Raw genomic sequence first — 20,361 nt, forward strand, 5'->3', positions numbered from 1 at the left:
GCAGTTGCGCACGGGAGTGAGTAAGATAACAAGAGATATAATGGGTGTATCGGTTATCAACCCGAAAGTTTGTATTCAGTTAGTTTCCAAGCATAGATCTAAAATCGTCTTGCCCTTTGCTAGTGGCGGATGCAGCAGATGGCTTTGATGCAGTAGAGCTCGACGCCACTTTGGCCGGCTGCTTTTTAGCGTGCCCTAGACCCGCTCTAGGTCTCGAAGTCGCCGTCCGAGGTACAAACATCCCACCCGATGAAGAAGCGGCATTGCGCGCCGAAAACTTCCTGCCTACTGCTTCTTCAGTAATCTTCAACACCTTTCCACCGAATTCTAGTGGCTCGGGTCTCAGGAGAAGTTTCCCTGCGTCCTGTTTTGCATGAAAAGGGACCATCAGAATCAGTGAGTGGCGTAGAAAATGAGATTAGGCACCGCAGCAGTGGCAAGCTCGACGACAGCCTCCCGCGTGTCACCAAGGACTTCAACGCGAGCTACCGCAACGATCTTTTCAATTGTTTGTTGGAGTAGCCCTTCTTGCGTTTCCGTATTCTGCGGAAGGTTGTGGATGCGTACGGACCGGCTTCGCACGTCAGCGCGCCTTCCTAAACCCGAGTCCGTGTCCGCATCAGGCTTGTTTCTATATGAGATTATTGTTAGCTATTTTAAATGGCTCTAGTAATGACCCTGTCATTGAAGATTTACCGTTGACGAGCCTTGGCGCGGGGGTCAGACATCGTTACTGCGATGTGTCGTTTTTTGAGTTCGAAGTTGTTCAATTGCAAAGCCGCCGTAGCGTGTTCCTTTAACAACGTCAGGGATAGATCCAAAGATCGATCTGTGGAAAACTTACAGCAAGTTTGTATTCAACGAAAGCATAACCTTTGCATTGGCCATTTTGGTCGGTGGCCATTCGAACATCCTTCACTTCACCATGCTTAATAGAAACTCAGGCTAGTGAATGTTTAAGCAGCGCCAAGACTTGCCTGTTCAAAGAGTTTGCGAAGATCATCGGAAGACGTCATCTTATTCAGTCCTGCAACATATATCTCCTTGTTATCAGCGTCATGGTCCGTCCTGTCTTTCTTCCTTTCAGGATTTGAAATTAGGACGCTGAGCGACTGATGCGGTTCAAGCTCTTTTCCATGAAGCGAGAGGGCGGCCTGGGCGGCGGCCTAAGAAGGGCGTTAGCGCATCAGGAATGGATACGGAAACGACGGCCAACTACGGGTGAGGTGTATTGAACGTAACAGAAGCGTCGGGTATTTTTGAACTTTTTACTCGGCCAGCGAACATCGAAGATAACCCCGAACTGCACGGTATTAGAATCACGCGGTTACCGTCAAGGCCGCCCTACTCACCTCGCCAAAAAGTTTCCGAATGTACGCGTCGTCGGCGCTTTCGGGGAAGTTGGTAATATACAGGGTGGACTGCCATGCAAGGTGCACAGCAATTTCCTGCTGGTGAATTCGCTTCTTGTCCTTGGTCAACGCTGCCGGTATGCATTCCTAGATCAAAGATTAGAACACGCCGGGCCACAGGGGTCAGCATCTCTTACCCTCTCTGCAAATTCAACAGTAGCAACATGGCCCTCTGGCATCGGTGAGATTTTGATGGCTCTGATAGTTCCGCACTAAGCATTCAGTCAGCGGTACGCCGTCGGACGTAAGAAATGAATGCACATCTTGGAAAACTGCACGCAAATCGTCCTCATTTACATTTGAAGGGAGATCTGCAACGAAAACGGTGCAATTTTCCCTGTCCCTAGGAGCCTATCAGCAACATGCTGTCAGTGTCTACTGGTGCGCTTACCTTTTCAGTGGGGCTGTGTTTTGCTCTTGCAACGATTATCAGTTCCTTCAGTGTTTGGATTCGTGAGCACTAACACTACAGTACCTGTCTTCGCTCTTTTGGGCGCTGCACCTGCGTCATCATCTTCCGACCGTCTTTTAGTGCCCCTCTCGGCGATGTTGGCTGATGGCACAGACTCAACCTCCATGGCATTCTCATTAGCGCCATCATGCTGCTGCTGCTGTACAGTCGCGACTTCAGTCACCAACTGCTCCGCGGCCATCTGTGCATATTGCCGCGAAGCCTTTTCAGCTTCCTTTCGCTCTGGTCAGCATCATATACACATGTGACATAGAGGAGTACTGACTTTGGCCCGCCGAGCGTTTACTTGAAGCCGGATTGTTTCAATGTTATCCATTGCAGAATTGATCTCTTCAACTGTTCCATGAAAATGTTCAAACGTTACCCAAGCGTCCCATATGGCTTCCGGCCAGTCAAATTGTTTCCTGTGCACCTCCTGAAACACCTTGCGGGCGTCATCGGCGCGGTCATTTTTTCTGTTGAAATGCGTATTACTATCGTCAATGATAATCTGTGAAACACACCCACATGAGTGCAGTCGGTGTACAATGTGCATGCCATGTAACTGGTTTTATAGTGCTTCGCAGTCGTCTGCCAAAGCTTTATTAAGTTGTCCACCAATCCTGCAACGCGATACTGTAGGGAAGAATGTATATTCAGTCAAAGATCAGAGGTAGACAAGCGCTTACAATCTCAGAAAGATATTTTTCAAGCCGCAACCACTGATCGCCGTTGCTGTTTGCTGCAAAGCTAATCAGAAGATCAGAGGAAACAGTTCTGCAATTTGTTTTTACCTTTCCGTACCATATCAATTCCACTTTCCAAGATTGCTATAAGAGTGGCGAACGTTTCGTCATCTACAAGGTGTCAAAGATCTGACCCAAGACAAATGGGTAATCACTAACCGCCATCACCAGCTTCAAACATGCGTTTTTCGAAACCCGCCCGAGCCAAGACAACCGGAATTATCTGTTCGACCTCCGACTGGAGCAAATTCGTGCCTAGGGCCGTATTATACATTTCTAGGGCTGCTTTAAGCACCGCCGTGGGAGAATTTTTAACTATAATAACGCACCAGACACAGATTCTGCTGTGCTCGAACTGTCCGCTGAGTCTGATGTACGCTCCTGGTAGCAAGTTTGTAAGTCAGATGCAGACAGCACTGATCGATGTTACTACTGACCAAGTAACGGATATTTCGAGCCCACACATCTCCGGAGGCTGGAGCACTTCTAATGGCTCTACGCAAAACTTGCAATTCACTTGATTCGTCGCCAAGCGTTCTCTGATAAAAGATTAGAGAATAAAGGAATTACCAATGCAACTTGCATACCACCGCGTCACAATAACCAATCCAAAATGACCTCAAAGCATCTTCGGCGCCTGCCTCACCAGCAAACTTCCGCTTTGCAGCTTCTGCGATGGCCCGCTCGTAAAGGCCACCCATTACCAGTAACTCCGGATATCTAGCTCTGTTTTCATAAGCAACATAGCTCGCATAGCTCTCCAGAGAGAAATTGGACTGGACCTGGAGCATGTTAGCTTCAATGTTGGCTAAAGCGAGGACATACCAATGCAGTTTCCATGGCTTCCCGTCGTTGAAAGGACTTGACGGCTTGTGAGCGAATTTTGGTAGCAGCGATGAGAAGCGGTTCATACTCCTGCGGTGGCTTGTGATTCGTAGTGAACGAGGAGTATGTTTGGAATGTATCATCAGAGTCTACCAACTAATGTTAGGTATACAGAGAGAAATGGTAGCAATTGATTCACTTGAATGAGGCTGCCGTAGGCGCTCAAGGAGGAAGCGTTGCACTTGTTCAGCAGCTTCGATCCTATTTCGTACGATTCAGCCACAAAGTGGGTATCGGGCTAGTTCAGTTACCTGTCTGAGCCTGACTTAGCCTCCAACATTTCGAGCTCCCAGTCGCGCTGCATATCCCATAATACATGGCTCTGACATCTGAATGAGCAACGCATACAATCGCTTAGCTCGTCATAGTGCACACCTGCGTTATGTGGCCTTGGCCCTTCTTCACGACGTCGGACAGTGTCGTACGGGTCCAGTCTTCCGAGAAGAGTTCGCCGAATGTATCAGGCTTTGACTCTGTAGCCTCACTGCCACAATATCGTGCGTATTGTTCCAAGACGAATTCGATGTGGCCTTTCAGGAGAGGTATTGCTGTACAATGTGAATCACAAGAACCGGAGAAGATGAACAGCACGCACATGTATAGTCGGATTCTGCACGCTCGTACACCGCCAAGAGCTCTGCTACACCATCCACGGTACCCAAATCCAAAGATGCCTTCTTGTATTCGATAAGTTCCAGCCAGAGGTCGCCTCCGACTGAGTAGAAATTGGACATCATCTCGATTGCCGACTGGAATTCGGATTCCATGCCCTCCAAAGAGCGGGCAATATTGATGTGCTTAACATGAAGAGAAAAATCGTACGGCTTTTCAGATATATCGTTGAGGACATTGGCGAGCGCGTCCAAGGTCTGAGCCTCGTTCATGATAGACGGTGTTGAGGCCAATGAGCGAGCACGTGGCCAAGAGCTCCTCTTTATTTGCTACTGCCACCATCTTCCATGGATCTCTCTTTTGTCAAAGTTTTGCTCATTCTCTCCTCGGTTCCTATAAAAGTCTTCTATCTGTCGGACTGAGCGCTTCTCCAAGTGCAGAATCTCTCGCTGGGGACGAAATATCCTTGTTCGTGAAACCGACCCTGACCATGCGCCTGACCGGTGACGCCATTGCTAGTACGGCGCAATACCGTCACAAATTAATTGTTAGCCCATTTTCGTCGTCGCGTTATCTCCTAATTCTCTCATGCGAGGCCATGTGAAGCCCCTGCTCAGCCCTTCTTTCCAGAATTGTATAGTCCAGTATTTCGACATCCCGGGGACCTGACAGTCATGCTGTCCATACCAACTGAAACCATGGTTCTCTCTTTGTTGCCGCAATGGGTCTTCGCCGAGGAACGTTATTATGTCTGTTTCATAAACCAGACTCACATAAAATGCAGCCCACGTCTTAAATCTTCCCACCGTGCGCCCTCCGATCAACCATGGGCCTGCCAATATTTAGAACGCGCGCCAAGGAGCGGAACTCTGTGTCAATATTTGATTCCGTCAAATCAATTCTCTCATCGTCGTGAGTTGTTCGGTATCTATATGCTCCGGGATATCTGAGGAATGTTACCCCAGGTCGTCGCGCATCCAGGCAAGGCGGAAGTCATCTCCAACTCCGCCATGTGTCGTTTACCATCCCATATTCCGCCTTCCTGCAGAGATTCTAGCTCGCATCTTCACCCTGGGCTCCCGAACCGACACCATGTTACCCGTGGTGGTATCGCATGTGTGCTCAGCATGGCGATTAATCGCGCTGCGCACACCTCGCATGTGGAGATGTATCGACATCGACTTTCGCGAAACGATGTGGCGGGAAAGAATGAGGAGAGCGAGAGCTTGTTCGCTCGACATCACATTGCGCCTAGTTCCTGCAACAGGATCCATGTTCATGGATTCCGACTCGGTCCAATGGAGGATGTACCTAGTTTTGCCTTATATCCATCGGTGGCGGACTCTGGAGATGTTTTTCGACCATTATTCCCCCTTTGTGTGGAATGCTGCCTTATCAGAGTGCTGCTCTGCTAGCGGGGTCCAGGCAATGTCTTTGGAAGAGTTGATGCTTGTGTATCCCATGAATGACGATACCAAAGAGTTTACTCTCTTTTCGGGCGTTGCTCCCCGTCTTCGTCGAGTAACGATCGATGGTATTCGTTTGACATGGCTTCCTTCGTTGTTTCAGAACCTTACATCCCTGCACTACACACACCATGGCTTCACGTCGGGGCCTCAAGCTGTTAGGGAAATCACATCCATGTTACGGGTCTCGTACCGGCTGGTGGAGTTGTATATTCTCTTTCCTAAGAAAGCGCATCGTTTCATCCAGCCGACATTGTATAGTCCCTCCCATGGCCGCCAGATCTCTCTGCTCTCTCTGTCCTCTCTACATCTGCGGGTTGAGGGCGGAGATATTCCGCTTGAACTCTCGTACTTGGCAGCTAAATTTCACACGCCGAATCTTAGATATCTCTATCTATGTGACACAAACTATCGACAGAAACCTTATGCTACCCTTCCTCTATTTCGTCGGTTATATACTGTACCGACAAGTCTACAAGAGATATACTGTGACAATGGTTGGCGCAACCCTATATATTCATAATTTGTGAGTCTCCATTGCATACAATGCCGTCGGGTTGCTGACCACGAATATCAGATGTAGATACAAGATTGTCGTGTATTGAACGGACTATAAACGTTAAACTCTAACGGCAACAGCTCCCAGTGGGCCAGTATAATGAACTGTCTGATCGGCCGCTGATCGAGGAGGTTGTTCCGGGATAATGAAATAACATAAATCTGATGAAGTCTGCCAGATAAGTAAAGCACACAATCTTCGCGCTATTATCGGTCTTATGATGCAATGAAGCGGCCACCTGCACAAAGAAATTCGCCCTGCACCGTAGCCTGCACTGAATCATGTCCGAATCGTCTTATTCCCTCAAGAGTCTATACAATCTCAGCGGGCTGGTAGCTCTGGTTACTGGTGGCGGAACAGGAATTGGACTTATGATCGCGCGCGGACTTGCTGAAAATGGGGCAAAAGTATATATTACTGGACGACGGAAAGACGTACTTGAGGGGGTCGTCAACAGTGGCACCATCAAGGGTGAAGTAGTTGCGTATGTGACCTTGCTCTCTTCAATAACTGATTACTGACTACCCAGGCCGCAGACTGCCGATGGACGTGACTGTCAAAGCGAGTATCTTAGAAGCAAAGAAGGTCATAGAAGAGAAGGAGGGTAAACTGCATATTTTGGTCAATAAGTGTGTGATGCTTTGTGACATATAGAAGACAGGAATGACGTTTGCATGCAGTGCAGGACAGGCCGGGCCTATGTCTCTCTGGTTTAACGACCTGACGTCTCCACAGCATAAAGATGCGGAAACATTAGGCCAAGCGTTGTTCACCGAACCGGAAGAAGGGTGGGCCGACGTTTTCGCTATCAACGTATATTCAATCTACTTTGTGACGATGGCCTTCCTTGGATTGCTGGAGAAGGGAACGAAGGATCAAGCTGGATACACATCAAGTGTCATAAACATAACGAGTATAAGTGCCATTACAAAGCTGGCTCAGCAACATGTCAGTCCTTGTGCCGAGCAACATGAGGCGCGTACTCACATGTGGACAGTTTGCATACAACACCTCAAAATCCGCCGTTTCACATTTAACCAAGATGTTGGCTACAGAGTTTGCTTTGAAAGGTATACCGGTTCGAGTTAACGCGATTGCACCTGGGGTATATGAATCCGAGATGACCAAGACCGTCATTGGGCCAGAAGATGTCGATGCGACGGGTAGAGGCATCCTTCCGGTGCCTGCTCGGAGGGCAGGAAGGTAAGTGTATATACACTCTGGCATCTGCAGATCACTGATTGGCGAGCGAAGCGGGGAGGAGATGGCGGGAACAGCAGTATACCTGGCGTCACCATCTGGATGCTACGCCACTGGGCAAGAAATAGTCATCGATGGAGGATATCTTGCAGTGAACCCATAACGGTGTAGACAGTTCATCAAAATATTTTGATTCATCATGTTGTCGAGACAACAAGTCAATGCTTGACTGCGCGGCCTATGGTCGGCCTGTCAATTAGTTGCGTCACCGGCAGTGGCTGTGAAAGGAGCAGTGTGAGAAAAAACCATAAGCGCTAATTTCTGTCACTCACTGCCATGGCCCAGAATTCTGCCCGGCGAGCACCACAGACAAGTCCTCAAGAATACGCTGCCGTTCCCCAGAGTCCTCGTACTGGAATGCCCGCTCCACCGTTGTCACCAGGTCCGCGACCGCCTGCCTCGACCTCAAGCATACAGCAAGGCAGGGGTTCCATTGCACAAGGCGTCGCCAGCGGTGCAATCGGTGCAGGATATGGGCCTTATTCCGTGTGTACCATGTTTTATCTTCTTTTTACCGCTCATGTTTTGTAGTACAATCCCTTGAACCGCGATACTCTGTACAACGGCTCACGGTTTAGTGCAGCGCCTTCCGAAGTCTCATCAACCACGGGAAGTAATGGAGAAAAAGCGTTTTCTTCCAACACATCGACTGTCCCTCAGTATCTCTGGGATAAGGATCCTGATCTCGACGATGCCCTCCACAATCCGGATCCTGTTCGTGACGCTCAAATGGACCGCTCATTTACCCTCTTCTCTGCGAGGGGCTGGCTGAACGCCGGTGCTCTTTTTATCCTTGTTGTTGGGCTCATCACGCTCTTCGCTGGATACCCGGTCATCGTCTTTTACAGCAGAAACACTGTCACGACCTCAGGGTTCAACCTCGGTGGGATCAATGGTTCAGGGCAGATACCCGACCTTCCCGGCCTTCCTTCCCTCATCGACAGTGACACTCCTTCAGATGCCTATACACGTACAGGCCAGGATGGCAAGAAGTACAACCTCGTCTTCAGTGACGAGTTTAACACAGATGGACGGACATTTTACCCCGGCGATGATCCGTATTGGGAAGCAGTCGATTTTCATTACTGGCCTACGGGAGACCTTGAGTGGTATGATCCCAGTGTAGGTACCCCCAAATGCCCAAAAATTTGAAGACTGATAGTGATCTTTGCAGGCCGCCATTACCGAAAACGGTAAACTTGTATTGACTATCACCATGGAGGATGTCCATGATCTCAATTTCAAAAGTGGTGAGTCGCCAGTTCACTTGAGGATCTGAACATATTACTGACAACATTTTAGGCATGATTACTTCGTGGAACAAGTTTTGCTTCATGACAGGCTACGTCGAGGTTTCCGTTAGTATGCCGGGAAGCTCGACAGTCCCCGGTTTCTGGCCAGGTGCATGGTCCATGGGCAACTTGGTGCGGCTCCTGACTATTTTACGTCTCATGTTAATAATATATATTAGGGTCGGGCAGGCTATGGCGCCACGACAGAAGGCATGTGGCCTTATAGTTACGATTCATGCGACCTCGGAACCTTCCCGAACCAAACAACTGCAGATGGCTCGCCCGCTGCTGCCCTTACGGGTTCTAGTTTTGGGGGAACTCTTAGTTATCTGCCCGGCCAACGAGTGTCTGCCTGCACGTGCAGTGGAGGCGACCATCCAGGTCCAAGCGTAGATGTCGGTCGTGGGGTTCCCGAAATCGATATCCTCGAACATCAAATTGACGTCGACATATTTCAAGGAGAGGTGTCACAAAGTTTCCAGATTGCGCCGTTCAGCTATCAGTATAACTTTGTTAACACCACGCCGGCTATCGTCGTCACGGATGATACGATCACCACTTTTAACACGTACAAAGGTGGAACGTACCAACAGGCCGTTTCCGCTTTGACCCTTATTGATCCCACGCATTACAACGATGTAGCGTACGGGACATACGGGTATGAGTGGTGGTCGGATCCTAACAACCGGGACGATGGCTACATACAATGGTATAGTGGAGGCGTAGAATCCTGGAAGATTACTTCTGCTGCCATTGGGCCCGATGCAACCGTAGAAGTTAGTCAGCGCCTCATACCTGAGGAGCCGATGGTAAGCGTTTCAGACTATTTCCCATGACCAGCGGAACTGACGCTCTTTGGAAGTACTTGCTGCTCAATTTGGGAATGTCACCAGATTTCCAGGCCGCGGACTACAAGCACTTGGTCTTCCCAGCAAAGATGTATATCGACTATGTGCGGGTATACCAGCGTGCAGGGACGAAGAATGCTGTGACATGCAATCCTCCAACACGGCCTACACAGGATTATATCAACAAGTATGTGCTTGTCAAATCTCTGGGGTCCTCTACTTATCGTCTTCTAGCCATATCGAGGCCTACACGAATCCCAACTGGACAACATGGTCAGCGGCTGGATTCGACTTCCCCCGCAATTCTAAGTATAACGGTTGTTAAAAATCCGACGCTCCTTCGTCATCGATGCCATATCAACATGCCACTCCCACAACTATATCTATACCGCAACATTTCGGCCGAAGCACAAGACGAACTTTGCATAATGACCTGTTATACTACATAGCTATTCACGATCCGACAACCCACGCGATGCCGGGCTTCATGACGCCTCCGCTGTACTTGACGCACCACAGGTTAAGGACCTATATATTTATTTTCCATGTTTGATTATCCTTAGTAAAGTTATAAGCTTTCGGACACTGGCATTATACATACATTCCTTTGGATTTTTTAGAGGTCTGATTAATATTGCTGATATGCTCGAGTCAATCAAATTTTACAGACTTTGAAAACACATATTCTGGTCCGACTCACGTCGAGGTGTGTTATCAACCTCTTGTCCTTGCCTAAATTCAAGACATCGACATCGTAGGTTAAATTATTTCTCGTCCTTTACGTAGACTGGACCCCACAACGTGACAGTTGATCAAGTGTGGCATCCAGAAGTTTCGATGACTATCATCGAGTTTCAAAGGGTCTAGTTCGAACCCATCCTTTGGCTGGATTCTGTCAAATCTTCGTGTCAGGTATTATGCACCAAACTTGTTGAATGCAATGCTTGCGGCAGCGTTGCAGGCGTCTGGAACGGCAGTCACACCTACATCTACAGTCGTCTACCTTAGCGCCATTATTATACCTCTTTGAGGACTAAACAAGGGTTGTCTGGTTACTAGTACGAGTTCTTCTGTCGCCAACAGACGCTCTGGGCTCGCGAGGTTCTTCTACAACCCTTTGCGATTCTATTTCCAAGTCTTTACTAAGGTGCGATAGTCTGAACTTTTCTGGACTTCGGGCGTCCTACGCCCCTCTTTGTTTCAGTAACGTTCTCGGTAACCCGGTTTCTTCGGGTGTGTCGGCATATAGTAGTGGACTTGTAAACGAGTTTGAACATGTTCAATGGCTGTGTATCCAAATCTTCTACAATGGAACTGCCGGCTATGTTCTACGCGATTCTGATTCCAGGAGCCCTGCCTGCCTGACTCTGCTTGCGTACCGTCCCACAAGTAAAGACGATCAGGTGGGTCCATTAACATATGTGAAGGGTAAAGTCCGCTTTCTTCGAGTGTGTACGACGGCTGTAGACGGTATTCGTCATGCACCCAGCACCGGATTCCACGCGGTCTCGCAGCTCCCACGGTACCGCTAAATTGGAGTCACTGTCTTCCTATGTACAACCGCCACCACATTGATCCTGCCGCGTACCTGAGAGGTGTTTAATGAAGAGAGTTCGCCAAGGAACTGCTGCTTCCTGCTGGGGTAACACCACCTAATGCGGGGTTGGTCCACTCATGGTCCACATTTCCGGGGAAATTTCTCCCTCTTTTGCGGCCAATCGCTCGGGCATAGTTGCATCACGGGCTATGTTTGAAGTCATTTCTTTACAGAGACCGCTTAAGCGATGGGGTAAATCATAAGTGACAACCCGTGAGTTTTTTTTCACCGTAAAGCCATTCCGCAGCTAAGTCTTGTGTTGAATGGTAGGAAGGCAGTAAGGTGTCGCAGCATCTTCTGATTTTCATTTCGCTCCGACAGTTCTATCCTACCTATTAGCTAGCTATTATCACCTGAGCCAACTTTACGCCTTCCATTGAGTCTTTATACGGGGTACAGATTTTGGTTCACCGTGAGTGCTCGACAAACCACCTGCTGATCTATACGGATGGCTCGCTACGGCCACTACACCGCGTCCGTGGAGTGGGGGCAGGTGTTGTGGGGTACCAGAATGGGGTAGAGGTATTTACCCAAAAAATGGGACTTGGATTACATGCGGAGGTGTACGATGGCGAACTTGCGGCGCTTACTATGGGGGCCGCAATGGCAGCAGTTAAGTACTACTCCACCCACCCCGAGATCACACACGTTCACTTCTTTGCAGATAACACGTCCGCAGTTGGCGCAGCCTTCGATAGGAGCTCCAAACCAGGGCAGTCATTTTGTATCATATTCAACAAGAGGATACACGAGTTCTTAGAGGATGAAGCTTAAGACCGCAGAGTGGATTGGCCTGGGCACCGGGTCACACTGGGACCCAGGGGAACGAAAGAGCTGACGAGCTAAGGCTAGCCAAGGAGGCGGTGGAGCTCGAAGCAAAAGTCGCAATCAAACGCTCTCCGAAGCTCAAAGGAGAAGCTGAAAAGAGACTGGACAAGGGCGTGGAAAAACAGCCCCAAAACCGGCTTCTTTACACCTATAGCACCCGCCATCTCCACGGCAAACGCGATGTCTTCAGTCGCCTAGTTCAGTGTCGAACTGGTCATTACTTCTCAGGAGAGTACTACAGTTGCTTCGTCCCACACGAAGGCATTCAGTGTCCCTGTGGAGAGCCTATGGAAACACGAGACCACATCATCCGCGAATGCCCCCGATACAATGGACACCGAGACGGGCTCCGCAAAGTCTCCAGGGACCTATACTTGCCAGACATCTTAGGGACGAAAGAGGGCATAGAAGCCCTGGCATCCGTTCCTGGAGAAATCAGGTGCATTTATGAAGACCGGCACCCCCAAACGGCCGCCCATACCACCCACATTGGATGAAGAAGAAATTACGCTTGAAGACTGGCAGGGAGATCAGGACCTGGAGCGAGGGGAAGATCCTGGAGTTTGAAAAGTAGTAGAGGGAGGATGGAAATGCCGACAGACTCCGAGAACAACGAAGGAACTCGCTCCATGCACCCGTGCCCCATAGCCTAAGTTATGGTGGCGTCGACCCCCCTGGGTACCAAGGACTCAACACATGAAGACACGAGAAACCTATACCGTTAAAGGTCTGAAAATCCCTCCGTGTACCTTCAGTAGCTACTGGGGATGGCTACGAGCAAGCGCCGCCGCGTCTCTGTACGTAGATTACGGGTTGCGGTTTCGAAATATAGAGTTAAAAAAAACGTGCTCGAAAGTGGAGGCCAGTCGCGATCGTGACTTGGAATTTCATCGTAGACCCGGATAGCACCGGTCCGGTTGACGACCCAAATGATTTTCCTGATCACCTCCATGTCCAATCCATGTCTATTGACTTGACTCTTGACCGGATAAGAGATCTCTCTCACCATCTGCCGCCTTACACTCGGCCCACAATCCATGTTGCTGGAACAAACGGAAAGGGTAGCGTGGCGGCCTTCGTTTCCTCGATTTTGAGCGCTTCTGATCCCCCTTCATCCGTTGGCCGTTTCAATAGTCCCCATTTACTCTCTGTGTATGATTCTATCGTCATCGATGGCAGAGCAGTTACCCCAGAGGTATATTCTGTCGCCGACACACTGGTCGAGATCACCTCCAAGGAGCATGGTTTACCCATCAGCAGCTTCGAAAAGCTCACTTTAACGGCGCTCATCATTTTTGAGCAGGCGAAAGTCGATTTCGTGGTCTTGGAAGTGGGGATGGGCGGCCGTCTGGATGCTACCAATATCATCCCTGACGAGTGCATACTTCTATCGGCCTTGGCTGCCGTTGATTTGGACCATCAGGCATTTCTGGGAACGACCGTTTCCGCTATTGCAAAAGAGAAAGCGGCTATTGCCAGGAAGGGGAAACCTTTTGTTTTGGGGTACCAGGTACACGGTGAAGTTGAAGGGGTAGCCAGGGAGGTGGTGGCTTCTGTCCAGGGAATTTTCTTCAATGCGCTTCCAGTATCTGCTCGTCCATGGAATGCGTCTGTAGATGGACCAGAACCACCTTCCTTTTCAATTTCGCCGGCATGGCACTCACCTCCTCCCTCGCCTGTTCAAGCTTATCTTCCTGCCCTATCACAAGACATTCTTGCTTGTCTACCTCTTCACGGTGACCACCAACTCCAAAATCTAGGATTGGCCTTGGGAGTCGTGGATGCTCTCATCTCCCAGTATTCGATTGTCCGAGATCGTCTCACCCCGGCAGCTATTGTCCGAGGCATCAAACAGACAGAGTGGCCGGGAAGACTCTCTTTTCACTCTGTCAATCTTGATGGGCGAGAGCTACCAGTACTGGTAGACGGGGCGCACAATCCTGCGTCTTCGGAATGTCTGGCTAGGTATTTGACATATCTTGTCTCTTCATTGAAGTCCACGGAACAACCCACTACCATCACTTATATATTGGCCCTCTCTCATTCTCCCCCCAAAACACCTCGAGAAACTCTGGCGCCTTTGTTCAGCATTGCCGGTCCGTCTCTCTTTCGGGTGGCCGTTGTGCCATTCTCACCACCAGAAGGCATGCCTTGGGTAAAGGTGGAGGATACTCTGGTGATGAAAGAGACTGTACGGACACTATGTCCCGATGCGATATGCGACGCAGAATACGGCCTGCTTGACGCACTAAAATGGGCGAGCGAGTCGAGTGGCAGTGATCTGGTTATTTTGGCCGGGAGTTTGTATCTTGTCGCTGATTTTTATCGGCTCTTCAAGAGGATTTAAGTCCTTAGAGATACATAGCTGAATTCCGAGCCGTGTACTGCGGCAGAAATTACATAAATAATCATGAGCGATAATTGTAATGCATTACCTTTTTGGGAGGATGACAGCTTCACTCTGAACTCACCGCACCGTTGGCGGCGTACATGCACTCTCGCGTTTTCCCTTCCTGCAGGCACCAATGACGAGCCTTAAATCAAGACCTCAGCTGGAAGAATTACACGGCATTGGGCCTTCGGTTCCTAATCGCAGAGACGCGTCAATATCGGGTCCAAAGTATGTCTCATTGGTACTATCTTGCAGCTGTATTTTTTCAAAGAATTCTTCCAGTAAATCATGGAATAAAAAACCCACCCCAATTTCTGTTCCAGGTGCTTCATCATCTTCTGTGCGTCCTTATGCTCCTTCTCTATCGACCGCCTTTTGACAATGACTTCAAGCGTGGCTACAATCCATTTTCGGGCAGTCGCTTGCAGGATAATCTTCATGGCAGCAATAAGCCACAGAATTGGTCCACTGCAAGGACAGGAATAATGTCGAATAGCAACAGCGCCCCCCGACCGATGAAACGACGGAAGATCACTGATTCAAATCCTGCCAAGCCTCGTATGTTCTCTGTCAATCATTAGAATCCTAATGCCGAGTCAAGCCCATCCAGGTAATTCAAGGTCCAATTTACCTCTCATAGCTCCAGAAGACGATGCTGAGGTCATCATATTGGAGCATGACAGTTCTGAAGACGTCGGTCAACGAATAGCTCAGCCTTCTAGTGACGAACTGAATGTTCTACCGCGGATGCCAAGTGTGAAGAAGCCAGAAAAGTATGCCCTTGATGAAGACAGACCGATGCCAAATTCCGGGATAGAATTTCTCAAGAACAAGCACGGCCGATCTACGAGTCCTATCGAGTCATTTGACTCTCCTGTCCCTGCACCTAGAAAGTCAGGAATAGTGAAAGACATGGTCAGTCAGATTGAGAAGAGGAACGAGCAAGTCCAACACCCGGATAAGGTTCCTCATTTAGATCTAAGGGCCAAGTTGAGGATGAAAACGAAGGTTTGTCCGTTTCGACGGGGGTCATTTTCTGTGTTCATTTAATTTCTACAGAATAATACCAAAGGACGAGTCCCACCTCAAAGAGCATCAGATGCCCCGTTCAATCCTACACTTCCCGCCAGGGAAACAAATAAAGAGATCGAGTGGATGTTACCTCTGAAGGACTATATGCTTGGTACGGAGCATGTCGAGGAGAAATGCACTATCCATTGTAACAAGAAGAAGGGCACTTTCGAGCTTAGAAACGGTCGCCTGTCGTCAAAGTCAAAGACTTTCAGAATTGACCGTGATGTTTATCAATTTCAGGTCGGTTATCTTCAGTTTGTACGACCTCTGCTGACAACTGGCAGGGCATGGAACGGGAGAGGGAACATCCCGTTTTTACCCTTCGATCAACGTCTGATGAAAAGGCAAAGGCGAGCGTAAATAAAAAGGCGCCATTTATTCCTGGTCTGTCCTCTCCTTTCATTTCTAGCTTGTTCTTATATAGAGACCCAGGCGATAATGGGCGAAAGGGCCAAATATGTGTAAGGTTCGACAAGGGGCATCCTAAATGGCATGGGGCCTCGTTCGATACCATGTTGGCGTGGTTTCAGGCAAACATCCAAGACAGTAGTATTGTTAGGTGCGATCCAACGAATCTCTTTCTTTCGCGGGGAAGTCTTGAATCTTGTATATCCAGACATGAAAATGCTCTATGGAACGCTGCCTGTGCGATTGAAACAGACCCAGTCGATGTCGACGCTACACGAGATAGCTGGTCACCACCTCCGGTAGAAGTTGTTTCTTCAGCATCAACCTCGCATAAGTCTGTCTTATCTTCTTCCTTGCTAGTCAACTAGTTGAATATCATTTACAGGTCAGAGTCAGGTCAACGTAGTACACGCCAACCTCGTGTAAATGGAAAGGCCAAGTCCAGTAGCGTTGTAGTCAATGAACCAACTCAAGAATCGTGAGTTCGTCATGTTTCTAATTATCCGCTCATCTATATGATAGGATCAGGATATCCGCACCGCGCCGTTCGACTCGTCACTCCGACACGTCACCCAAACCTCCAGAAGAAGAGCCTGATGAGCTGTCTGTATTTTTCATTTGCTTGCTATATGGTAACTAATTATGGTCAAGAATTCTGGTGTATCCGTGGGGGACGACGGGGGGAGTTAACCTTAGCAAAAGTGATCTCAACCGACTGAGGCCAAGCGAATACCTCAACGATAACCTGATAGAACTTGGACTGAAGTATAACTATCTCGTCTCCACCATTCCTTTCTCATCCGTTCCTCAGGATGTGGCACTCCAGACTGGAGAAAGAAAATCCAGAACTCGCAAACGATATCTATGTGTTTAGCTCTTTCTTCTACAAGAAGCTAAGCATAAAGAAGTAGGCTTCTTCAGATCCTCGTGGTTTATGACTGATCATCAATTCCAGCAGCGACGAAGGTTATAATGCTGTGCGTCGCTGGACTTCCAAGACCGATATCTTCGCGAAGAAATACATAATAGTGCCCATTAACGAGAAGTACGTCGCTTTCCCTTAATTTATGACCATTGACATGACTTGCCTCATAGTTTTCACTGGTACCTTGCGATTATCTATCAACCTGAGCACATTCTTTTGCCTCCTCTTGAAATGCCGTCTCCAGCAACGCGTGGCCGAACACGACAATCAAATGTAACTTCGGCCTCCCCTGCAGTGGATCCACTTCGAGAGAACTCTCCTGAAGCTACTCTCAATGACAGTCCTGTCTCTGCCAATGTTTTCTCCAGCGAAGCACAGGAGGCGCATGATGTAGAAGAACTTCTGCGTCTATCTCATTCATGCACCATCGAGGAAGATGAGTCAGCCACTGACGTACATGATGTGGACATGCACGAACCGCCGGATGACGATGCCAATATGGATGTCGATGAAGAAATACCCGCAGAGTTTCGGCGCAGATCTCTTTCACTCACGGCTGACGACCGTCCACAGGAGCGGTCCAGTGATTTCATACCCGAGGACGAAAACGTCCGATCCGACGAAGCACAAGTAGCAGCCTCCGGGAGTGAGTCTCAAATCTTGTCACCCAGATTTGAAGGAGAGAAGTCGGATGTAATCGATCTTGACACTGTCCACTCCTTATTCAGTGACAACGAGAATGTGGAGTCTGTCTCTGCCCAGGTCGAAGAGTCTGTCTCCTGCCCTGGGGGGATACCACCATCACGGTTCTACGCGTCGTCTGACAAAAAGGGCAAACGAAAGGCGGAACCACAGTCAGATCCTGTCGTCATCGCTGAGGATGCGCAGAGCCCTCGGAAAGGGAAACTGAAGACCTACGCTACGCGAAAGCGTAAGGCCGAGGACGATGCTGATACGCACACGGAAGTTCCCGATGATGATGAAGTGGTGGTAGTTGACGACCGGCCTTCGTAAGTCTGATAGCAATAGCCTATTCGTCCCGCATTGACGTTTTTCCAGGACATATATATTTACGATGGACTCTCTCGGTTCTCGTCATCCTAGAGTAATTACTGTGCTAGGGAATTACCTCCGACTAGAAGCGATAGACAAGAAAGGGATTGAAAATTCAAGCAAACCGATTGGGAAGCAGGCATTGGTAAATGGAATGAATGATGTTTAGTCAGTGACTGACAGCGATATAGGTACCCGTACAGCCCAATTTTTGCGACTGCGGTATCTATCTTATCCACTTTGCACAAACTTTCATGTCCGATCCTGCGCGATACTGTAGTATCATCACAGCTGTTCGTGTTGCTTAGATTGCCTCTTTCTGTCGTATCCAAGTCGCTAACCCGTTTCGCAGCCTAAGGGGAAGGATAACTTGCAAAAGGATCGCAAGGTGGTGTGGAAAGCTGAGGATATTGGTGGTATGAGGGAAAACCTTAGGGACCAGCTGTTGGAGCTGTCAAAGGAATGGCGCGCATGGAAGGGTAAGGAGAAGGAAAAGGAAAGGGACGACATAACGATGATCGAGTCGTCCGATAGTGAAGTGGATATCGTCGAAGTTGAGACGACGCCTGCTCCTGCGGCGGTAGGACAGACTAAGGGCAAGGCCCGCGGAGGCGGGAAAGGAGGCAAACGCAAGGCTAACTGGTAATATCCCATCCTAATCTCTATTCCCATCATCCACACTGTATTTTTGTTCTTTTCGTCACCTTGCATCCACCTTGCATCATCATCATATCATTATATCGTGTCCATTAGTTTGACGGATCAACTTTTACGATACTTGTATTACTTTACCGTACATGCTTAGGTGCCGATACGTTACTTCTCACTATTCTGTATTAGATTCAAACTCGACAGAGCTTGTAATGTTTCTTAGACCGGTGGTTATGCATCACTGTTTTCATGTATTCGAATGCGATCTATGTCAAAGTCCCCATCTCGCCATCTCCAGATGGTGAATCTATGGTTTACTCCGGGCAAAGTGGGTAAACAAGCCAACCCACCGCACCCACCTGTCTTCTCCATTGGTATGAAATAAAACACCTCTTTAACACGGGAGTGCAGCAATGCCATACTGCACATTATACAGGGTTCGTGCGTGATGAAAAGCGAGAGAGAAGTAAGGAGGTAATTCGTTCCATTCTTCACAGAGTCTGGGGGAGGTGACGATTGTCTCCTCGCCTCGTGGTATCGATCCACGATGTCTCTTACGAGATTGGGCACACAATGGCGCAGAGGATGGCGCGTCGACGTTCGTGTATCTGAAGCTGTACCGGTTACCGGAATAGCGTCTTCGTTATCGACCTCGTAGGGGATGGGCACGTGGGCTGCGATGGGTAGCTGAAGGACAGTCAGTCGAAATATTTACAATGCAGAAATAAAGAACAACTTCTCCGTTTTCTTGCGCTCTTAAGGCCGTAGCGACGGTCAAGCTCATTGCATCTCGTGCCCAGGCCACTTTGCCTTGTGACCAGGATTCAGTTTCGCCTTTCCGACGTGGAGCATATATGGTAGGCCAGTAACTTGATTTGAGTGCCAGGGAAGTAGGCGTGAGAGCGGCAGAGGTTGGTACCGGGAGTTGGATGGGTTCAGGTAGATTGAAGTCTGCCGGAGGCGGAGGACATGTGGGTAGTGCCGTCAGCAGGAGTCGCGTCTTGCCATTCTGCTTTTGGACGCGTTTGAGGTGCCCTAGATCATCGGTATCGAGGCCAGCTTGTTTAAGCCATCTATGAAAAGCTTATTTAGCGAAAAAATATTGTCGAAAGGTTAATTAGCATTACTTGAGTATTGCAGTTGTGTGTCTTGGGTCCGGGATATCTACAGCCCATGCTTGCACTAGGTAGAGTCATTAATTAGAGGTATCTAGTGAGGAATAATGACTTACTAGTCCTTATACTTGCTAGGTCTTCTTCATCTGGAGGTGGCTTGATTTTGAAGAAAGGAAGGTTATCTTCAGCGACGATATCATCGTTATTTTGGCTACTAGCAGACATGGGAAGGGGCTCTTCTGCCTCAGATTCCACAGTGGCTTGGTTGTCAGATTCGACAGGTTGAAACCACAATTTATGACCATAGAAGATGCATAGCTCTTCGCCAGGCTCGATATCGCGAACGGTGGTATATCGTATGGAATCCGTTGCAAGATCGATTTCGTAGGTGACATTGGGAGGATCAGAATGGTTGAACAGAGAACCTATCCTTGGATCTATTAGTATGAACAGAAGAAAAGTAAACAACGCACCAAGTCCCAAAGCTAGAGCCATCCGTCCATCCTTGCACTTGAATGTGTAATGGTCGAGAACGGTGTATCTGCCGTGCGATTCGTATTCCTCCTTCGAGAACAAGAGAATAGGGCTGATTTCAACGAGCGTTCGCTTCGCAATGAACCGAGAAGCTGAAAAATACATATGAGGGTATCGAAAAGGAACGAAAATTCATCGCCTACCGTAGACGCCGCGACCTTTGCCTTCCGAGTACTGAATGCGACATCCTGTAGCGTTGAGGTGCTCGGGTGCCGAAGGAGAGGACATCGCCAAACGCGTGACCACGACACGT

At 48.8% G+C, this 20,361-nt stretch overlaps 8 protein-coding genes across 8 annotated transcripts; 6 read left to right on the top strand and 2 right to left on the bottom strand.

The window, feature by feature from the left end:
• Window positions 1–79: 79 nt before the first annotated feature.
• EV420DRAFT_1263469 (uncharacterized protein) lies at window positions 80–4,378 on the bottom strand (the record flags this gene model as incomplete). Its single annotated transcript, XM_060467176.1, has 23 exons — window positions 80–364; window positions 427–631; window positions 697–794; window positions 845–939; window positions 974–1,166; window positions 1,220–1,303; window positions 1,353–1,499; window positions 1,550–1,624; window positions 1,674–1,763; window positions 1,880–2,098; window positions 2,150–2,339; window positions 2,384–2,499; window positions 2,553–2,605; window positions 2,658–2,720; window positions 2,769–2,885; window positions 2,939–2,990; window positions 3,047–3,148; window positions 3,197–3,391; window positions 3,435–3,583; window positions 3,634–3,695; window positions 3,746–3,816; window positions 3,870–4,042; window positions 4,090–4,378. The coding sequence occupies 23 exons, from the start codon at window positions 4,376–4,378 to the stop codon at window positions 80–82; spliced, it is 3,123 nt and encodes a 1,040-aa protein (XP_060335745.1).
• Window positions 4,379–4,932: 554 nt separating this feature from the next.
• On the top strand, window positions 4,933–6,095 carry EV420DRAFT_1638174 (uncharacterized protein; the record flags this gene model as incomplete). Its single annotated transcript, XM_060476805.1, has 2 exons — window positions 4,933–5,018; window positions 5,072–6,095. The coding sequence occupies 2 exons, from the start codon at window positions 4,933–4,935 to the stop codon at window positions 6,093–6,095; spliced, it is 1,110 nt and encodes a 369-aa protein (XP_060335746.1).
• A 184-nt stretch (window positions 6,096–6,279) lies between these two features.
• On the top strand, window positions 6,280–7,596 carry EV420DRAFT_1054411 (short-chain dehydrogenase). The gene is made up of 5 exons (XM_060465550.1): window positions 6,280–6,615; window positions 6,668–6,760; window positions 6,812–7,079; window positions 7,129–7,334; window positions 7,386–7,596. The coding sequence occupies exons 1-5, from the start codon at window positions 6,413–6,415 to the stop codon at window positions 7,492–7,494; spliced, it is 879 nt and encodes a 292-aa protein (XP_060335747.1). The 5' UTR covers window positions 6,280–6,412; the 3' UTR covers window positions 7,495–7,596.
• A 71-nt stretch (window positions 7,597–7,667) lies between these two features.
• EV420DRAFT_1263686 (glycoside hydrolase family 16 protein) lies at window positions 7,668–9,856 on the top strand (the record flags this gene model as incomplete). Its single annotated transcript, XM_060467187.1, has 7 exons — window positions 7,668–7,877; window positions 7,923–8,513; window positions 8,566–8,641; window positions 8,694–8,815; window positions 8,863–9,492; window positions 9,546–9,718; window positions 9,766–9,856. 7 exons carry the CDS (start codon window positions 7,668–7,670, stop codon window positions 9,854–9,856), a joined length of 1,893 nt encoding a protein of 630 aa, XP_060335748.1.
• Window positions 9,857–12,156: 2,300 nt separating this feature from the next.
• Window positions 12,157–12,799, top strand: EV420DRAFT_1517295 (uncharacterized protein). Its single transcript, XM_060471996.1, has 3 exons — window positions 12,157–12,378; window positions 12,410–12,517; window positions 12,565–12,799. Exons 1-3 carry the CDS (start codon window positions 12,244–12,246, stop codon window positions 12,607–12,609), a joined length of 288 nt encoding a protein of 95 aa, XP_060335749.1. The 5' UTR covers window positions 12,157–12,243; the 3' UTR covers window positions 12,610–12,799.
• Window positions 12,772–14,415, top strand: EV420DRAFT_1517296 (Mur ligase). Its single transcript, XM_060471997.1, has one exon. It carries the CDS (start codon window positions 12,918–12,920, stop codon window positions 14,301–14,303), a length of 1,386 nt encoding a protein of 461 aa, XP_060335750.1. The 5' UTR covers window positions 12,772–12,917; the 3' UTR covers window positions 14,304–14,415.
• Window positions 14,416–14,481: 66 nt separating this feature from the next.
• EV420DRAFT_1638178 (uncharacterized protein) lies at window positions 14,482–18,454 on the top strand (the record flags this gene model as incomplete). The annotated part of the gene is made up of 17 exons (XM_060476806.1): window positions 14,482–14,576; window positions 14,631–14,688; window positions 14,741–14,906; window positions 14,959–15,356; window positions 15,408–15,662; window positions 15,707–15,806; window positions 15,855–15,981; window positions 16,039–16,164; window positions 16,216–16,308; window positions 16,353–16,433; window positions 16,482–16,595; window positions 16,642–16,737; window positions 16,786–16,875; window positions 16,926–17,765; window positions 17,815–17,953; window positions 18,000–18,101; window positions 18,161–18,454. The coding sequence occupies 17 exons, from the start codon at window positions 14,482–14,484 to the stop codon at window positions 18,452–18,454; spliced, it is 3,174 nt and encodes a 1,057-aa protein (XP_060335751.1).
• A 236-nt stretch (window positions 18,455–18,690) lies between these two features.
• EV420DRAFT_1263824 (cytidine deaminase-like protein) lies at window positions 18,691–20,336 on the bottom strand (the record flags this gene model as incomplete). Its single annotated transcript, XM_060467195.1, has 6 exons — window positions 18,691–19,146; window positions 19,196–19,532; window positions 19,587–19,641; window positions 19,691–19,999; window positions 20,048–20,200; window positions 20,252–20,336. The coding sequence occupies 6 exons, from the start codon at window positions 20,334–20,336 to the stop codon at window positions 18,691–18,693; spliced, it is 1,395 nt and encodes a 464-aa protein (XP_060335752.1).
• Window positions 20,337–20,361: the final 25 nt, after the last annotated feature.

Source organism: Desarmillaria tabescens (assembly GCF_030435595.1).
Source record: "Desarmillaria tabescens strain CCBAS 213 chromosome Unknown EV420scaffold_6, whole genome shotgun sequence".
Taxonomy (NCBI): domain Eukaryota; kingdom Fungi; phylum Basidiomycota; class Agaricomycetes; order Agaricales; family Physalacriaceae; genus Desarmillaria; species Desarmillaria tabescens.

Bases quoted from the DNA above. Each gene is read 5' to 3' on its own strand.
- EV420DRAFT_1054411 (XM_060465550.1), top strand. From the start codon at position 6,413: ATGTCCGAATCGTCTTATTCCCTCAAGAGTCTATACAATCTCAGCGGG. The intron at 6,761-6,811 runs GTGTGTGATGCT...GTTTGCATGCAG, and splicing joins CTGCATATTTTGGTCAATAA to TGCAGGACAGGCCGGGCCTA. The intron at 7,335-7,385 runs GTAAGTGTATAT...TGGCGAGCGAAG, and splicing joins CCTGCTCGGAGGGCAGGAAG to CGGGGAGGAGATGGCGGGAA.
- EV420DRAFT_1517295 (XM_060471996.1), top strand. From the start codon at position 12,244: ATGGAAACACGAGACCACATCATCCGCGAATGCCCCCGATACAATGGA. The intron at 12,379-12,409 runs GTTCCTGGAGAA...GCATTTATGAAG, and splicing joins GCATAGAAGCCCTGGCATCC to ACCGGCACCCCCAAACGGCC. The intron at 12,518-12,564 runs GTTTGAAAAGTA...ACAGACTCCGAG, and splicing joins AGCGAGGGGAAGATCCTGGA to AACAACGAAGGAACTCGCTC.
- EV420DRAFT_1517296 (XM_060471997.1), top strand. From the start codon at position 12,918: ATGTCTATTGACTTGACTCTTGACCGGATAAGAGATCTCTCTCACCAT.